This window comes from Toxorhynchites rutilus, chromosome 1, assembly GCF_029784135.1.
Source record: "Toxorhynchites rutilus septentrionalis strain SRP chromosome 1, ASM2978413v1, whole genome shotgun sequence".
NCBI lineage: Eukaryota > Metazoa > Arthropoda > Insecta > Diptera > Culicidae > Toxorhynchites > Toxorhynchites rutilus.
The window spans coordinates 97,852,001-97,872,235 of record NC_073744.1 but is presented as its reverse complement, the minus strand read 5'-3'; the positions used below and the strand labels follow the sequence as shown (position 1 = coordinate 97,872,235).

General features: G+C 38.6%; 1 protein-coding gene across 3 annotated transcripts in view; it reads left to right on the top strand.

Moving 5' to 3' along the window:
* Window positions 1-12,690, top strand: part of LOC129763041 (uncharacterized) — a 568,624-nt gene extending 555,934 nt beyond the window's left edge. For 2 of the 3 annotated variants that reach the window (XM_055761766.1, XM_055761764.1), the window contains one exon: window positions 12,351-12,689. In XM_055761766.1, the coding sequence (XP_055617741.1) occupies window positions 12,351-12,427 (77 nt within the window). In that variant the 3' untranslated portion in view covers window positions 12,428-12,689. Of the gene's footprint in view, window positions 1-12,350 lie in introns of all 3 variants that reach the window. The other variant, XM_055761763.1, reaches the window with a different exon arrangement.
* The last annotated feature ends 7,545 nt before the right edge of the window (window positions 12,691-20,235 follow it).

The window sequence follows — 20,235 nt, the reverse complement described above, 5'->3', positions numbered from 1 at the left end:
TGTTTAATCACAAATAAACCGTTTAACTTAAAAAGTTTTTTTTTCTTATTTTATTTTGTTTTGCACGCTGGTGGGGCACGTTTTCTTTTTGAGATAGTTTTCTTGGGATTCTAAATATAAAATCATTATCGGGCACAATTTTAATTCAAAATTCACTCACAACTTGCAACAAAAAGTATTGTTCTAAGAAACAGAATACATATTTGATTTAAAAAAGTAGATTTTCATTCATTATTTTAGTTTTTAAGGCGTATTTATTCCTCCTGCAAATCTACTATCATTTTCATTTCACAAATTGGTACACGAAGCTGCTGTCAAGGCGAAATAAATCAAATTTTGAAAAATCTTCTAGACTGCCATTTGTAGCACCACATACTTTCGGAATTATTTTAGCTATGGATGCTTTCGAGATTCTTAAAAAAAATATAGGAGGTTGTGTCCAAGATACGACTGCATTGTTGACGTAGAACTACGCTGTTATTTTATATAAGTCGCTTGTTTATACCTTCGGATATTATTCTATAATGCTGTGAGATTTTAGAAACAACTGCTTAGTAGAATAATCTCTGAAATGATTTTTTCATTGTAGAATCAGTTGACGATAATTGATTGATGATTCATTCTTGCCCTCGCGAAACAATCGTATGTCGCAATTTATTTCATGTCAATGCATTGAAAATTTACCTCGAAGGCTATTCCGGTGGCCTTTTTCGAAATTGACAAAGACTCGGCTACAGTCGATTATATACATGTTGCACCAGCACCATTATTCCATATCTCATAACTACATCAATATATCTTTGGCACCGCATGTTAACAACAACAATGACAACACTTGCAAGTATCAAATATCATGCTACATGTTATTTAGTATTGCCTCAAAGGAATCGCACTTCTAGATATCGTTCGTACAAACTAAGCGTAAACCAAGCGTCAAACAAGCGTTCACCATAGCATGCATACGGAGCCATACATTGGAATCTTGAAACTACTAGCAATATAAACACTTCTCATCATTTTGCGCTATTCTCAAAAGAAACGCTTCTGTTAATATTACTGGCCTCGAAAAGAGTTGCATTACTTTCTCATGCTCGAGAGAAGCGCAGCTGTCTCCCTTAGTGGAGGAAGTTTTGCTACTGGCAAGCAAAACCTAATCACATAGAGAAACAAACTCTCTTTGTTAATAACAACCTCGAAAACAGTAGCAATGCTTCATTATGATCAATATTAGCGCAAATGCAATCCTAGTTGAAGGCAGTTTTGCGACTGGCACGCGAACCCAAATAACTTATAACATTCCAGTGAGATATTCAAGATGCTTAGTATTCCCAAATAATTTTTTGGTGCACAACCTTAACGTCTGCTTCGCCATAACGTCAGTTTAATGCATTGATGCATTCTCAAAGGCACAAACGAAGCCCTTATGAATACGGAAAATAAACAATGTTAACTGCTTGGAAAAAGACCGAATTATGCCACACAGCTTGTACTCTGCTGTAACACCCATCGATGCGAATTCGCTAATGAGTTTGTCAAAAGCGACCGCCTTCACCACCAGCGGGGGGAGCTTGATTTTGCTTGCTGCCTGGGCGTTTACATTTTCGACCGACGCGTCGAAATCGCCTACTTCGCTGTTGTTCGATGCGGTGTCACATTCGCGAAGGCTCGGTTCAGTGCGAGCGCTTTTCACTGCACCAACACCGCGTGCATCATTAGATGACGCTTACCTCGAAATTTGATTGCCCCTGGCAATGCGTTCGTTTTTTGCAGGGCTCGAGCCTGCCTTCCTCTTCTTCTTGCTCATCGCACACTACGCGAAGCGTCCAATTTATGACGCGGAAAGAAGAACACACGATACGAATAACGCGAAAAACGAACAGAAAAATCAAACGACGATTTCCAAGTTGGATTACCACTGGTGGGGTCCAATCTTAGATCGAAGCGCAGCGAAAGCAAAGTGAACTGGATTACTCAACAGTCCGATGCCGAATGAAAGTTTGCCTCAGCGAGATCCACTGTTTATACTCTAGGCAAGTATTCCCCTTCATTCTTCATCTTTTCCTTTGTTCACGGAGACTTTAAATCCTACGATTTCCCCTCCGTTGGTCGTCGATAAGTTGCTCGTTATTGATAGCTCTGTTCGGGAAAGCACACACATGGACAGAACAAATGTATGGGAGAATAGAAACACTTAAAGTTTTCATGCATTTTAACCATTAACTAACAAGGGGATTCTAATGTATGGCATACTAAACAAATCTTACGGAATTTCCGATTCGTTTAGTATGTAAATCGCCAAAATCCGTTCGCAGCAAAAATAGTTATTAACGTTAACTTTATTTCATAAAAACGTGACCTGTTTTCCGGTTTGACACCCTTAATGAAAGACGTAGTTCTACGTCAAAAATATCGACAATAATCTGAACGATATTCCAGAAGAAAGGCACATCATTTTCACTCATGTAGGTATAGCATCACTCATGAGTGTATCTTGGCGTTGTATTTGTGGAGCAAATAAATCCAACAGTTTTTTCACCGTTTCGGGTGTTATTCTCAACACTGCTCTGTACTCTCGGGGATCATCATCGTAGAGTTACTTCAATATTGTATTTGTTGCTCCTTCTCTTTGCATCCAATTCCTGGCCCGAATCCTTTTTTCTTTCTGCTTTTTCCGGGTAGTACCTTCAGTTCAAAGAAACTCAGCACAAAGTATTTTTAAACACGGCCAGCGTGTGTTTCGCGATAAAATTGTGTAATGATAAATTCAACTGAAAACCTAAGACGAAAACTGCCAATAAAGAAGTCGATTTCGGATCAATCATCTGACAAATTCGGACCTGATTGCTGTTTCTGACTATTTGATGGACATTTGGAAAATCATCTGGCATCCCTGGTAAGCCAATGCTGTAGTATCTAGTTTCCCGTCAGCAGCTCACACTGTGTGAACGGACAAGGCAAGTCAACCAATTGTCAAGCGAGTTCACCGGCCCAGTAGCTGCTCAATGTCAAGTCAGCTACTAGCAACGTATAAATGGGCCTTAACGTTCTATGTGAATCGCACATTATCTGTCAAACCCACCCAACCCAAATTTGAAAAATTACTTGGCATCCCTGGCAAACTTGCGCAGTAGTTTCTAGCTTCTCGCCAGCAACTCTCACCGTGTGAACGGACTAGACGAGTCAACCGATTGTCGAACGAGTTTACCGGGCCAGTAGCTGTTCACTTTCAAGTCAGTTACTAGCACCGTATAAATGGGCCTTTACGTACGGAAGAGAGTAGTGTCGCACGCCGTGAAAAATAATTTCGGTATTTATTTTGAAGCCGTTTGTTTGTATGCAACTCTGTTTTTGACGTGGGACTACGTCTAACCGGAATATATGGGGAGGTAGAATGAAAACCTGAACGCAGAACATGCAGGGAAAAATGAAAGATTTCGAATGCTTATAACTTATGCTCAATAGATCGGAAAAATGTTTGCAGCAATTGATAGGAAATATTTCTATCATAAAAAAAAATATTTTGTATTAAATAAACAATTGAACAACTACGAAGTGTTAAGCGTTATCTACATGCCCTGACTGTCACGTTTTAATTTGTCCGATTTATGATTTCCCCAATAGAGACTTCAGAATCAATGTGCCTGGGGTAATCCACTTTCCAAATACATACAAGTTGGGGGAATTTTCGCTCCCATCGAAGTATGTTCCATAAAACATCTATCAAAACCAAGGTGGGTGGGTAAATTATACGTTCAAAGGTGCTGTAATATTTCTAAATACTAAAAAAACTAAATAAAGTATATATAACCTTGCATAACGTTAATTTCGTTTTCATCGTGATGTGGCAATTTTTCATGACTGTTCCATGCGAAAGCAGAACAAAAACTGATGCTACTGGATTGCATCACGGGAACACTAAGTCGAATGCGTAAATGGGTGCGAATATTTCTTCCGCTCGGACGCATTCACGCAAACGGACGCAAACAAATTTTTCATGTCTATTCCATGCGAAAGCAGAACAGAAGCTGATGCGAGTAAAACTACTCACGCCTTGCGTTTGTCCGCTATGGTTTCCCAAACACAAATGCAAGCGAGCAAAAGAAATCTCAGCTTGCATGTATTCGCTATGATGGTTTCTCCAGGTGCCTAGATTTTGCGTCCGTGTTCGGGAACACATTTCGATCACCAATCACCATCAATGAGCTAGATTGTTATGATTTCAATAGCTTGCTTTCAAAGCAATGTTTAAGCTATTGAAACGATTATTTGGACCAATAAGTGACAATCATATGACTCGTTGACATTTTATCTACCGGATGAAGTGATTATTATACCACTCCATTCAGCCGGTAAAGAGGTATTAACGTTCAAAACCTTGCAGTCCAGCGTCACTCTCTCGTTTTCGAAACATTGAACTTACATCCGGTACAGAAATGAAGTCCTACGTTCAAAACTCACATTGACAATTTTCATAAAACATGCCGCTGGCACGGTGCAATGTGAGTGAAATAAAATATCGTGGCGAGAAGTAAACACGCCCCGCTCAAGTCACGTTGACGCCCCGCTGCAGTGAAAACATGGCCTTAAGGTGGTACACTGTTTTATGTAATACTAGCTGAACGGGCAAACTTCGTCCCGCCCAAAATTTATTTTTCGTTATCACATCCACGTTTTCTTACTAAGCACGTTCATGGGTCCAATCGCAGAACTGTTCATTGATTGATCTTCCAATCTATCATTTATTTTTTATTATAACATTTCAGTACTTCTACCAAAACTCGACATTAAAATATCAGGTTATTTTCAGACACAATTCTTGAGCAAGATTTTCCATCCACTTGCAAATATCATGTTTCTCCATTACTTAGAATAAATGTTTGATACAGAAAACATGACAGAATGAAGACAGCCCTAAATCGGACAATTCCTTTCTCGAGTTTTGCTCATATAAACACATTCGGCGATCCATTTTTATTTATATAGATAGAAGACGATAAAGAAGTACGTTCTATCACAATAAAATCCATTTCCACTTTCGAACGAAGATCAATTTCGTTAGCGCAAACATCAAATGGACTAACAACGCGTGTCAATATGTAATTGTAGAACACATGAATTTTTCGAATTTTGACGTAGGACTACGTCTTTCATTTCTAAACCGGGGTGTAAAATCAAAGTTTCGAAAACGAAAGCGTTACACCGGAGACCGAGATTTTGAGCGTTAATAGCTCCTAAACAACTGAACGAAATGTTATGATAAACACTTCATTCGAAAGATAAAATGTCTACGCGTTCTATACTTGTTACTTTTTGATCCAAAAACTTGTTTCAATAGTCTTAAAATTGCTTTCAAAACAGGCTATTGAAATCACCAATCGGTATATAAGCGAGCGCCGCTCGGAAATCCACTCAGTTCTAATTGAACAGCGATTGGAGCATGTTGTCGCTATTGTGGTGAAGCTCTTCGTTTATCATGAAAGCGCGGATGAACGGTGTCACCAAGAGCCTGTTTGTGCACCCTAGGCCAGAAGGGAATCCATCAGGAGGAGAGTGATGCCACAAACGGCTCCCCGGGAAGACATCGCTACACACACATACACGCGCGGAATTCTTTCCGTTTGGATGCCATTCAGCATCGAGGAAGTTCCGGAAAGATCTAATCATTTCTGGAAAATAATCTGCCAGTTCCTCTGGGAATTTAAAAATACATTCATGTGAAAGAGTTTATTTGAATGTTTTCTATCCATGTAACACTGTGATCAAATATGTTTCAATCAAGTACTATTAACAGGTGGTTATCGAATTAGTTTTAACCACTGGTGGGCTTCCAGTATCGAGGAAAATGTGGAAATATCTAATCGTTACTGAAAATAATCTGCCAGTTCCTCTGGGAATTTAAAATTACATTCATGTGAAAGAGTTTATTTGAATGTTTTCTATCCATGTAACACTGTGATCAAATATGTTTCAATCATGTACTATTAACAGATAGTTATCGAGTTGGCATTAACCACTGGTGGGCTTCCAGTATCGAGGAAAATGTGGAAATATCTAATCGTTACTGAAAATAATCTGCCAGTTCCTCTGGGAATTTAAAATTACATTCATGTGAAAGAGTTTATTTGAATGTTTTCTATCCATGTAACACTGTGACCAAATATGTTTCAATCAAGTGCTATTAACAGGTGGTTATCGAGTTAGTATTAACCACTGGTGGGCTTCCAGTATCGAGGAAAATGTGGAAATATCTAATCGTTACTGAAAATAATCTGCCAGTTCCTCTGGGAATTTTAAATTACATTCATGTGAAAGAGTTTATTTTAATGTTTTCTATCCATGTAACACTGTGACCAAATATGTTTCAATCAAGTGCTATTAACAGGTGGTTATCGAATTAGTATTAACCACTGGTGGGCTTCCAGTATCGAGGAAAATGTGGAAATATCTAATCGTTACTGAAAATAATCTGCCAGTTCCTCTGGGAATTTAAAATTACATTCATGTGAAAGAGTTTATTTTAATGTTTTCTATCCATGTAACACTGTGACCAAATATGTTTCAATCAAGTGTTATTAACAGGTGGTTATCGAATTAGTATTAACCACTGGTGGGCTTCCAGTATCGAGGATAATGTGGAAATATCTAATCGTTACTGAAAATAATCTGCCAGTTCCTCTGGGAATTTAAAATTACATTCATGTGAAAGAGTTTATTTGAATGTTTTCTATCCATGTAACACTGTGACCAAATACATTTGGTTTTGTGATTTTTCAATCAATCGCAATTAACAGGATAGCTTTTGTAGATTATTTTTCCCCATCAGTAGGATATTTCCGTATCCAATATTGTATGCGCCCGCAATCGATTCTTGCTCTGTCGCCGAAAGTTCCGAGCTCAGAGAGTTCATTCCCCTCTAGTTTGCCTTCCAAATTGCCATCGTAAACCACACCTTCTCTCGATTCAATCACACACAAAAAGCATACTTAAGCGATATTCTGGTGGTAAGACACATTCATTTTTCGTGAGGACATCGACAAGACAACATCGTTGCCTAACGTGCTGGAGGAGGTGGACGGCGAAGGATCGACACATACACGCGCAGAATTCTTTCCGTTTGGATGCCATTCAGCATCGAGAAAGTTCCGGAAAGATCTAATCATTGCTGGGAAATAATCAGCCAATTCCTCTGGGAATTTAAAAATACATTCATGTGAAAGAGTTTATTTGAATGTTTTCTATTCATGTAACACTGTGACCAAATATTTTTCAATCAAGTACTATTAACAGGTGGTTATCGAGTTAGTATTAACCACTGGTGGGCTTCCAGTATCGAGGAAAATGTGGAAATATCTAATCGTTACTGAAAATAATCTTCCAGTTCCTCTGGGAATTTAGAATTACATTCATGTGAAGGAGTTTATTTTAATGTTTTCTATCCATAAAATATCCATATAATACATTTGGGTTTGTGATTTGTCAATCAAGTACAGTTAGCAGGTTAGCTTCTGAAGATTATTCTTCAGAACAAGGTTTTTCGTATCCTATATTGGATGCATAAAACCTTGTGCCTCCAACGTAACGCTCTCGTTTTCAAAGTCTCCCAAATATTCATTTATTCATTCATTTAGAATGGATTTAGATTCAACTTCAAACAAATGATCTCTAGATCAACGATAGTCCTACGTCACCCTTGCGGTTATACCATAGATATAACCCACTTCCTGTTTTTCCATTTTTCTTCAGAGTTTTTCAAAAATTTTCAATTGTCATGTTTGGTTGAAATATGTGCATTATTTTTATGGGACCCGCTCTCCTTTCCAGAGGAGGAGGGGGTGTCATACCATCATAGAAACATTTCTCGTACCCAAAAGCCCTCACATCCCAAATTTGGCTCAATTTGCTTGATTAATTCTCGAGTAATGCAGAAATTTGTATTTAATTTGTATGGCAGCTCCCCCTTAGGAAGGGGGGGGGGTGGAGTGTCTAACCACCAAAGAAACATTTATTGCACTCTAGAACATCCACATGCCAAATTTTGTTTCAATTGCTCAATTAATTCTCAGTAATATACGTACGTACTATTGTGAACGTCTGGACCGATTAAGAACAAAAGTCACACGAGGGTTCTGTCCGAGACACGACCGCATAGTTGACGTAGGATTCCGTTAGGCGATCTGTTGATTTTGGATTTTTTTTTTCCAAAATATATATTTTTATAAAGGCTCATATGGCGTTAGCCTCACGGGGCCGGGAGTTCAATACAATTTTTCTTATTATCTATGTTAGTAATATGTAACCGATTACTCGCGGTTGGCTCGAGGTTAGTATTACAAGTGTTTTCGTAATTGGGATGTTGCTGTCTCCAATGCTCTGTACGTGTGCCCGACACGGGATACTTCCTATTGGGATGCAGCTGACCATTAATCAGCAACGCCCCCCTAGTCTGTACCTCATATCTAGCGTGGTGCGTCTTTCTCGACTCGAGGAATTCAGGATAGAATGGTCGCTAGCCGGCGCAATCATCAGTTCGTGTAGAGTTGTCATGATCGGTACAACCTTTGGCTCTTGTTGAATGATCAGTGGACTGCACAACCTTTGGCCCGTGTGTCTGTAAAGAGTGTGTGTATGTATTGCCGCGACTAAGTAAAAGTTTATCGATCGGATAGGAGGGATATGAAACGGGGACACAACGAAGGAAACATCATTAAACGTTGACATCGGCGTTTCTGAGGAACAGGTATAGATGAATCAGAAGATCAGGATCACGGCTACCTAAGATATCCCGGACGGGGATATCCGATTGTCTGCCTTGTGCTCTTAGTGCTCTAGAGAGCTGAGAGCGAGCAGCATGGAGCCGGATACACGACCAGACAACATGCTCGATGTCGTGGTAGCCATCGCCACAATCACAAAGATTGTTTGCTGCGAGCCCAATGCGATTTTGGATATGTTTGAAGAGTTACATCGTTAAAATCTTCGATAATGATTTGGTTTTAATGTCTTTGTTAGGAAACTCATTTCGGTAAGAACAAAAGTTTCCCCTACTTTCATGTATTTGCAATGCCAATTTCCCCCAGGCAGCTTGGTTTAGATGTCTCTGTTAGGGAACACATTTCGGTGGGAACAAAAGGTCCCCCTACTTTTATGTATTTGCAATGCCGATTTCTCCCAGGCAGCTTGGTTTTGATGTCTCTGTTAGGGACCCGCCGCATGTGTCGTCAATTTCGACTAATCTGAAATAGGTATTTCCGTTAGTTGGGTTGAGATTTTTCAATTATTCGATAGTTAGTTTCATGACATATATTATTTTCTTCAGTATAAAAAATTGTTATGGAGTGCCGAAATCGATTGACGCAAAAAATTCATCAATCCATCATGAAATGACTGAGCAATAAGCGTTTGAAATTTGACAATTTTCATGATGTGCTCGATTTTCGATTTTCAATTTGTATCCCAATATGTTCCCGAAAGACGTAATCCTACGTCAAAAGGCCAGGTTTATTGACGAAAGGAGTGTTCCTCATCCACGATAATGCGCGGCCCCATTCTGCTCGCGTAACTCAAGAGCAATTGAAAAAATTCAAATGGACTGTGTTCGAGCATCCTCCTTACTCCCCATACTTCGCTCCTAGTGACTATCACTTATTCCCGGTGATGAAACAGGCGTTCGGCGGTCAACGATTCGATAACACTGAAGAAATTCGTGACGCAGTTACATCGTACTTCAAAAAGTTGGACGCTACGCACTTCGCGCTCGTAATAGAAAAACTCGTGCCACGCTATGAAAAATGCCTCGAACGTTACGGTGATTATGTAGAAAAAAAATATTAAAAAATAGGAAATAAAACGTAGATTACGAAAATCACCTTGTTTTTTGTTCTAACTTTATTTTTCCGCGATTTCTGAGACACTGAAACTTATTTTTTGAACGACCCTCGTAGATACTGGGTTGGGGAAAAAGAAACGTCGTATATTGTCAATATATGGCAACACATATCTTGTGCTGTACTTTTCGCATCGGGTCATACTATACGGCTATTTAAAGACGACAATCTGTGCTACAAGTGTCGTTTTGACAGTGTTGTGATTGTCCTTTTCAGTCTCAAGTTATAGCGCGTCAAAGATGGAGTCCACCAAGCAAGAAAATCGAAAATATAAAGAAAGAAATATTTTACGTTTTTACTACCTGAGAGGAAAAACTGTAACGAAGGCGGCCGAAAAAATTCGTGTAGTTTATGGACCCGATACTGTAACGATTCGCACAGCACAGCGTTGGTTTGATCGATTTCGTTCTGGTGTTGTGGCTGTCGAAGATACACCCCGTACTGGTAGGCCAATCGTCGTGGAAACCGATAAAATCCTTGAAATCATCCAAGTAGACCGGCATGTGAGCACTGGCTCGATTGGCCAGGAACTGGGTATAGACCATAAAACCGTTTGGAACCATTGCAGAAGTGTGGATTCCAAAAAAAAACTTGATGTATGGGTGCCACACGAGTTGTCGCAAAAAAATCTTTTAGACCGAATCAATGCCTGCGATGCACTGCTGAAACGGAACGAAATCGACCCATTTTTGAAGAAGATGGTGACTGGTGATGAAAAGTGGCCCATGTACGACAACCTAAAGCGAAAAAAGTCGTGGTCGAAGCGCGGTGAACCGGCCCAAACCATCGCCAAGCCCGGATTGACGACCAGGAAGGTTTTGCTGTGTGTTCATCCACTATGAGCTGCTCAACTATGGCCAGACCCTCAATTCGGTTCTCTACTATGAGCAACTTGACCGTTTGAAGCAGGCGATTGACCAGAAGCGGCCAGAAATGATCAAAAGGAATGGTGTTGTTTTCCACCAGGACAACGCTCGGCCTCACGCATCTTCGATGGCCCGCCAGAAGCTACGGGAGCTCGGATGGGATGTCCTATTGCACAAACCGTATAGTCCAGACCTGGCTCCAAGTGATTATCATTTCTTACGGTCCATACAAAATGCTCTTGGTGATACTAAGTTGGCCTCAAAAGAGGTTTGCTAAAACTGGCTGTCTGAGTTTTTTTGCAAATATGGAGGGGGGGGGGCGGAGGCGTTAAAGGGGGGATAATGAAGTTGCCTTCTAAATGGCAACAAGTGTGCGAACAAAACGGCGCATATTTGATTTAAATTGGATAATTTTAAGTATGTTAAATAAAGCGTCAAATTTCGATCAGAAAAACGACATTTCTTTTTCCCCAACCCTATATATAAAATATATTTTTGTATAATATTTAACATTTTTTGACATATAAAGTTTGGTTTGATAATTGTACAAAACTATTTTGTTTGTCACTCTTAACACTTCAACGGGCCTTGAGAACTAGGCATTTAATCAACGAAAACTACAATACAACGACATGTTTACATGCTAAAATACACAAAACATTTTGTTTATATACGCAAATCAATTAAAAACATTGAATTGGTGACAATATAGTTGCCACTGCCCGTCTAACGTTAAACAGACCAGGGGTTAGACATCAATTGAATATAGGCTACCCAAAATCAAAATCAATATGGCGTCATTTGTTTACTAACATATCATTTGTGAGGATTGAAATCATTGCAATCACGGAGATAGTATGCTTTATTTCTAACTGTATGAGCGATTTTCATGTTTTGATTTCACATGGAGATGTTCACATTTAACATGGAGTTTAAAGTTAGCCACTATTCGACTATATAACCGGACCGAGTTGTAAACAACAGTAATTGATAGAACCAAAATGTCAGTGAACCGCAGCAATATTGGGTACACTGGCAATATGAGGGATTTGACGTTTTAGTCATACCCCTGAAACCGACAGGTGCCGTTGTGTTTAGCTTGAGACTCAGTTTTCACTCAATATTATAATTTAGTCCAGAGAGCATCGGGGATTGGAAATTCGCGTTCCTAGATGAACTTCGCCATCTCAACGCAGTATTACTTCCCCATTTCCATTGGTTAGTTGAGATTTTTATGGCGAATAACACACCTTCAATGTACGCGTGATCATAGTCGAAGGAAACTCCTTTGATGAAAAATCCCCGGCCAAAGCGGGAGTCGAATCTAAACCCCCGGCATGATATGTATGATGCTAACCACTCGGCCACGAGAGCATTTGCATCAATTTTGTATGAAATGTGAAAACTAAAGAAAACAATTTTGATTCCGGTCTTCTAATCTACATACATTACATTCATCATTGACATATTGTGGAACGAAGATATATTATATTTAGGGCATTTTTCGAATGGGTGTCGGTTTTCATGTCTACCTTCTCTAGGCTTCATAGAAAAGTATCATTTTATGCAACATAGATTCACTTCTCTTTTTTATTTTCAGGGATGGAAACACTTTTCAAATGGAAGAAGATGAGAACGTGTAATAAAACAATCATTCGAAAAATGGCAATTATATAATATAAAAATATTATGATATTAAAATAAACTAAAACATGCAAAATAACATTAAAAAATTGATGGGTCTGGGCCTATGGGCATGGACGGGATCTTGACATAGAACAATGATTGTGTGAAGTAATTGCGTTTGAATTGAGTTTTTTCATTGTTCATCATCATCTGTATTTTTGTTCTTTTGATGGAAGAAGATTAAAACGTCTAATAAAATAATCATGTGAAAAATGGCAATTATATAATATAAAAATATTATGATATTAAATAAACTAAAACATGCGAAATAATATAAAATAATGATGGATCTTGGCCTAGGGGCACGGACGGGATCTTGACATAGGACTATGATTGTGTGAAGTAATTGCGTTTGAATTGAGTTTTTTCATTGTTCATCATCATCTGTATTTTTGTTCTTTTGATACATCAAATGAAAGCCATAAAAAACCTGTTTCCTGTATGAACGTGTATCCTTTAACGAGTTAGATGAGATAACGTGGTAGAATCCGGAATCACATTCTGTTCAAAAATTTACACAAAAATACCATTAACCCTTAAATGCTTAAATGCATGAAAACATGTACAACAGTGTTTTCTTCCTTACATAATTTCTAAACGGTAATTCAAACACAGTATTTTTGACGTAGAACTACGTCTTTCATTAAGGCTAGGCGCAAATTGAGAAGCGTATAGCGCTCGTAAGCGAACGCGAGACTACCAACACGACTCATACGTGCCACAAACGTAGCGTGGTGGAGCGCATATCGAGTCGCAGTTTGGTGTAAATAATATGCCACTCGCATAAAATGACTGATTAACACAGAGTTGCGCGATATATTTATTTACTAACACAATCACCCGACCAGTACAGCCATACAGTGTCAAACCCACGGCGCTACATGATTGCTCACCAACACAACTACCACAAACGGCATGACCAGCACGAGAAACTGTGGTTCAGCCACAGCGTCGCGCGAGTCGTGTCTCACGAGCGCTCCACCATCTCGCGTCATCTGGCCAATTTGCGCCGTTCTATCTGTTTTCATTAGCCACAAAAACAGGCGCTATATCGCGCCAAGTTACTCGCGCTATATGCGTCTCAATTTGCGCCTTGCCTAAGGGTGTCAAATCAGAAAACAGGTCACGTTTTTATGAAATAAAGTTAACGTTAATAACTATTTTTGCCGTGAACGGATTTTGGCGATTTACATACTAAACGAAACGGAAATACCGTAAGATTTGTTTGATATGTTATACATTAGAATCCCCTGGTTTGTAAATGGTTAAAATTCATGAAAACTTTAAGCGTTTCTATTTTCCCCTACATTTGTTCTGTCCATTTGTGTGCTTTCCCGAACAAAGCTGTCAATAACGAGCAACTTATCGATGACCAACGGAGGGGAAATCGTAGGATTTAAAGTCTCCGTGAACAAAGGAAAAGTCTTAGAGGCGAATGAACTTCAAAGTTTAAAACAAAGAAAGAAAGGAAAAGTAGAAGAATGAAGGGGAATACTTGCCTAGAGTATAAACAGTGGATCTCGCTAAGGCAAACTTCCATTCGGCATCGGACTGTTGAGCAATCCAGTTCACTTTGCTTTCGCTGCGCTTCGATCTAAGATTGTACCCCACCAGTGGTAATCCAACTTGGATATCGTCGTGTGATTTTTTTGTTGGTTTTTCGCGTTATTCGTATCGTGTGTTTTTCTTTCCGCGTCATAAATTGGACGCTTCGCGTAGTGTATGATGAGCAAGAAGAAAAGAAAGGCAGGCTCGAGCCCTGCAAAAAACGAACGCATTGCCAGGGGCAATAAAATTTCGAGACAAGCGTTATCTAATGATGCACGAGATGGCGATTTCGGCGCGTCGGTCGAAAATGTAAACGCAGTTACCCAGCCAGCAACCAAAATCAAGCTCCCCCCGCTGGTGGCGAAGTCGGTCGCTCTTGACAAACTCATCAGCGAATTCGCATCGAAGGGTGTTACATCAGAGTACAAGCTGTGTGGCATTATTCAGTCTTTTTCCAAGCAGTTAACATTGTTTGTTTTCCGTCATCATAAGGGCTTCGTTTGTGCCTTTGAGAATGCATCAATGCATTAAACTGACGTTATGGCGAAGCAGGTGTTAAGGTTGTGTGCCAAAAAAATTATTTGGGGGATACCAAGCATCTTGAATGTCTTACTGGAATGTTATAAGTTATTTGGATTCGCGTGCCAGTCGCAAAACTGCCTTCAACTAGGATTGCATTTGCGCTAATATTGATCATAATGAAGCATTGCTACTATTTTCGAAGTTGTTATTAACGAAAAGAGTTTATTTCGCTTGTTTAGTCAGTAAAAGTAAATCTCGTTCTGGAATTTTGTATGTGATTAGGTTTTGCTTGCCAGTAACAAAACTTCCTCCACTAAGGGTGACAGTTGCGCTTCTCTCAAGCATGAGAAAGTAATACAACTTTTCTCAAGGCCAGTAATATTAACAGAAGCGTTTCTATTGAGAATAGCGCAAAATGATGAGAAGTGTTTATATTTCTGGTAGTTTCAAGCCTCCAATGTATGGCTCTGTATGCATGCTATTGCGAACGCACTAAAGGTGCGATTCCTTCGAGGCAATACTAAATAACATGTAGCATGATATTTGATACTTGCAACGGTTGTCATTGTTGAAAAGTTGTTGTTGTTTCCATGCGGTGCCAAAGATATATTGATGTAGTTATAAGATGTGGAATAATGGTGCTGGTGCAACATGTATATAATCGACTGTGGCCGAGTCTATGTAAATTGCGAAAAAGGCCACCGGAATAGCGTTCGAGGTAAATTTCCAATGCATTGACATGAAATAAATTGCGACATACGATCAGCTAGTGTATTGTTTTGCGAGGGCAAGAATGAATCATCAATCAATTATCGTCAACTGATTCTACAATGAAAAACCCGTTCCAGAGATTATTCTACTAAGCAGTTGTTTCTAAAATTTCACAGCATTATAGAATAATATCCGAAGGTAAAAACAAGCGACTTATAAAAAATAACAGCGTAGTTCTACGTCACAATGCGGTCGTATCTTGGACACAACCTCCTATAATTTTTTCTTTTTAATAGGTGCTGAAAATATTTATTTTAGTTTTTGAACACAACATTTTTGTTCACTTTTTTAACTGTCAAAATTAGACAGCTTGGCGCAACACTTTCAAATACACATTTTGTATTTAAAAAGGAAAAGTCATGCATTTAAGGGTTAAAGCCATTACTACTATTTCCTTCTGTTTATATATATATATATATATATATATATATATATATATATATATATATAAAGACAAGGAGTCATCATTTATCATTTTCTAAAACACGAGTCTAAATAGTTGTAACCGTTTGTTACAATAATGTTAGTTTTGACGTCTTTCAGGAAAGGTGCCAAATCAGAAAACAGGTCACGTTTTTATGAAATAAAGATATCGTTAATAACTATTTTCGCTGTGAGCAAATTCTCATGATTTGCATACCAATCGAATCGGAAATTCTCTAAGATTTGTTTGATATGCTGTACATTACAATTCGCTAATCTCTAAACGGTTTGAATTCATGAAAACTGGAAGAACTTTCTTTTTTCCCGTACATTTGTTCTGCCGATTTGTGTGCTAACTATACCCGTATTTCTAATGCTTATAACTCGAACGTTTCTTAACAGATCAGAAAGATGTTTGCATCAATTGATAGGAAATATTTCTACGCGTCTATCACAATTAATAAAATATGATTTATCATGAGATGAACAACTGAATAATTGTAAAATGTTAAGCGTTGTCTAAACCGCCAAGTTTTTATTGGCCCGATCTACGGTTTCCCCAAAAAAGTCTTCAAAATCGATGTACCTCAACCAGCGCTCAACGACTACCAATTTAGTACAGTTCACAGTTCATCGATTATATGCCAAATTTATATCGTCTGGTAGTGTTGGTAATGCCAGTCATCTGTCCAGACAACGACCAAGACGTTTCGAAGAAAAAAACGACGAAACGAAAATGGAGCAACGGTAACCGTGAATGGGGAGCGTTATCGGACAATGATAACCGATTTTTTATTGCCATTTGTTCGTGAAAATGAATTGGACAATTACTGGTTCCAACAGGACGGCGCATGTATGCCATACAGCGGCTGCCACGACCAAATTATTGCGCGAAATGTTCCCCGGAAGATTTATATCGAAAAACGGCGATTATGACTGGCCACCGAGATCACCTGATTTGACGCCTCCTGACTTTTTTTTATGGGGATATTTAAAATCCAAGGTATACACTGGTAAACCAAGGACCCTGGCTGCGCTGAAAGACAATATCCGACAAGAAATTGCTGCCATATCGGCCGAAACATTGGGCAAAGTGATGGAAAATGCCGAAAAAAGGGCACATTTTGCGGTCAAGGCCAGAGGCGGTCATTTACGAGATATCATAATCAAAAAGTAGTTAGAACAAATCTCCTTGGACCAAAATAAATGAATTTCAAAAAAAAAATTTTTTAAATTCCACTTCTTTACTTTGCTATTGCAAAAACAAATCCTTCCACTTTAAATGGCCCACCCTGTAGCTGCAATTAGAAGCTTTCACCGAGTGGTGCCAACTAAACCGCATGTCACTCAATGCATCGAAATGTTCTATAATTTCATTCGGTAGACAACGTGCATTAATTCAACACAACTATGTTCTATCGGGGATAAGCTTGAAACGGGAATCGACGGTCAAGGATCTTGGATTACTACTTGACTCCAAGCTTACATTCAAGGACCACGTCGCCTACGTGGTGTCGAAAGCTTCATCTCAACTCAGGTTCATGTTCCGCATCGCCAAAGAATTTAAGGATATATATTGCCTTAAGGCTTTGTACTGTTCTTTGGTTCGACCAATACTGGAATATTCGGCTGTAGTGTGGTGCCCATACGAGGTGAACCGCATCGAAGCAATCCAACGAAAGTTTATCCGTTTCGCTCTGAGGCATCTTCCTTGGAATGACGTCCACAACTTGCCCAGCTACAATAGTCGTTGCATGTTAATACACTTGGAATCACTTGAGGCGAGACGTAACATCACGATGGCATGCTTCATTGGTGACCTGCTTCAAGGTAACATAGACTGTACTTCGCTGTTAAGCTGTCTTAACATAAACATCCGCCGCCGTAATTTACGCTCTCATGTTTTCTTATGCGTCCATCCCGCGCGAACAAATTATGGATTTAACGAGCCCATGCGAAGGATGTGCCGTGTCTTCAACAAATACTACGATGTGTTTGACTTTAATGTTTCACGTTGTAGAAATAAGAGTTGTTTCCGCAGAGTTTTTAATTAATATGTGTAGTGTCGTAATTTTCATGTCAACTATTGTATCTGTTGGCAAATGAATAAATATACAGAAATACCTGTGGAAATCCGCATTGTAATTATACATGCAAGTCGGGGGTATTTTTGTTCCTACCGAGCTGTCTTTCCCTAACACGGACTTCAAAATCAATGTGCCTGGGGGAATCCGCTTTGTCAAAACATGCAAGTCGGGAGTATTTTTTCCCACTGAGTTGTGTTTCCCTAACACGTACTTCAAAATTAATGTGCTTCGGGGAATCCGCTTTGCAAAATATGCAAGTTGGAGGTATTTTTTGGTGTTGAGTACTTTTGTACTCGCTTGTCGTTGTGCAGACCGGAATATGTTTCCCTAAAACGTACTTTTAAACCGAGAAGCCTGAGAAAATCGTCATTTCAGATACTAGAGGCGAATAAACTTTCGCGGTTCGAGAACTACGTAAACATGAGATGTGCAATAATTTCAGAGAAAAATGTAAAATACAATGATCGTTTGAATATACTTCCGCTCACATATTTTGGTAGTCCTAGGCATCATATCAAATGTAGAAGGACGTTCATCAAATTTATTTGTAACGAAGATTATAATCTATCACAATAATTTAGATGCCTTACCAACTAACTTACGAGCTAAGTTCGCATATGATTTTACATGTTTATTTATTATCATTATTGTTGTCTACAACAAGCGTCGAGCGGGGCGGTATGTTATTGTTGTTAGTTGTTGGAGGTCGTATACAGGGAAGTTTGGCGTGACATAATAGCGTTCAGCCGATGTTATGAAATTAGTTGGTTTGGGGGATTTCCGTAAGGAAATCAAAAGTTGCTGACGAATGTAAATGTTGTTAGATATGGTATGCCGAAAAGTGGTTATAGGAAATAAGTAAGAATACGGAATTGAGGTTAGTTAGTATGCTACACCTCCCCTCTTTAGGAGAATGGTGTAACCATTCGGGAAAAAAAAGGATAAAGAGAAATTATACCCGCTGAGCTTGCGTTTACAAATGAAAAATGTATTCAAATTTTTTTATTTTTTTTTTAACTAGTTTTGTGCATATAAGTTTCATGCCTTGATTAGCCTATTTTTGTGTACTATCGTTTGTTTGCCTGTTACAGGATGCTTAATAGTGCAATTAGTATTTTCTATATTTGTTATGCTATATGGTCCTATATAAAAAGGATCCAGTTTTTTCCTATTTTCATTTGTTATAAATACAGTATCTCCTATATTCAATAATATCGGGTTTGTGTTATTATTGGCTGTACTTTGGCGTTTGATTTTTCGCTCTATTAGGTTTTCTCTGGCTATTTGGTTTGTATTCTGTAGTTTGTACTTTAGTTCTCTGTCGTATTGTTCAAAATTATATATCGGTTCAATTTCATGTTTTTCTACTCGAGAATCTTGTGGCAATCGTGCTTTTTTGCCAAACACGAGTTCGTATGGGGTATATCCATGTTCTGTATGTGGTGTTGTGTTATAAGTAAATTCATAGAATTTAACCCAATCATCCCAATCATTTTGGTGAGCGTTAATGAAACATCGCAGATATTCATTTAAACATCTGTGATTTCTCTCCAACGCTCCGATCGATTGTGGATGATAAGCAGTTGAGAATGTTTGTTTAATTTCTAAAAGTTTACATATCCTCCCAAGGACCTCGTTATTATATTCTGACCCTTGATCGGTTCTTATTTCTAAAAATGTACCATATGTTAAGATAAAATTGTAAACCAATGCTTTAGCTAATACTGAAGCTTCCTTTGTTGGAACAGGAATCAACACTATGTATTTAGTAAGATTGCATTGTATTGTTAAAATATATCTATTACCCTTATCTGTTCTAGAAAGTGGTCCTACTGTATCGAATGAAAGGACTTCTAATGGTTTATTCGGAGTGGTCGTTATCACCTCCGCTTCTTTAGTATGCCTTAGAACTTTGTTTGTCTTGCATTTTTGGCAATTTCTGACAAAGTTGGCAATATCGTTTTTCATATGTTTCCATTTAAATTTTTCCCTTATTTTCAGATATAATCTGTGTTGTCCTACATGACCTCCCGTAGGCGTCATGTGATTTTGTGACAATATTTCATCGATTTCAACTTTGCTTTTAATAAATTTTGGAGGGACATATAATATAATTTCATACGTGGAAATGGCGTTATTGGCGATTTCCTTTAGTGTATGTTGGGAAATATAGTTAAAGATGTTATCCTCCGTTGATAGTGCTAGCTTGTTTCTTTTGTATATGTTCATGAACTTTTTTACTTCTAGAAGGGCAAACTCTAAAGCTTGGCTTCCATTTTCGCGCGTGAAAGATGTTGTTATTTGTTTTAATATTTTCTTATTATTATGGTTGAATAATTTAACTACTAACTGATTGTGGTGCACTTCACAACCAAGTTTGAGTAGCTTATAAACCTCAGAAGGGTTTTCGGTTTGCCATACTGTCAGGTGATCAGTCTGCAAGTGTGG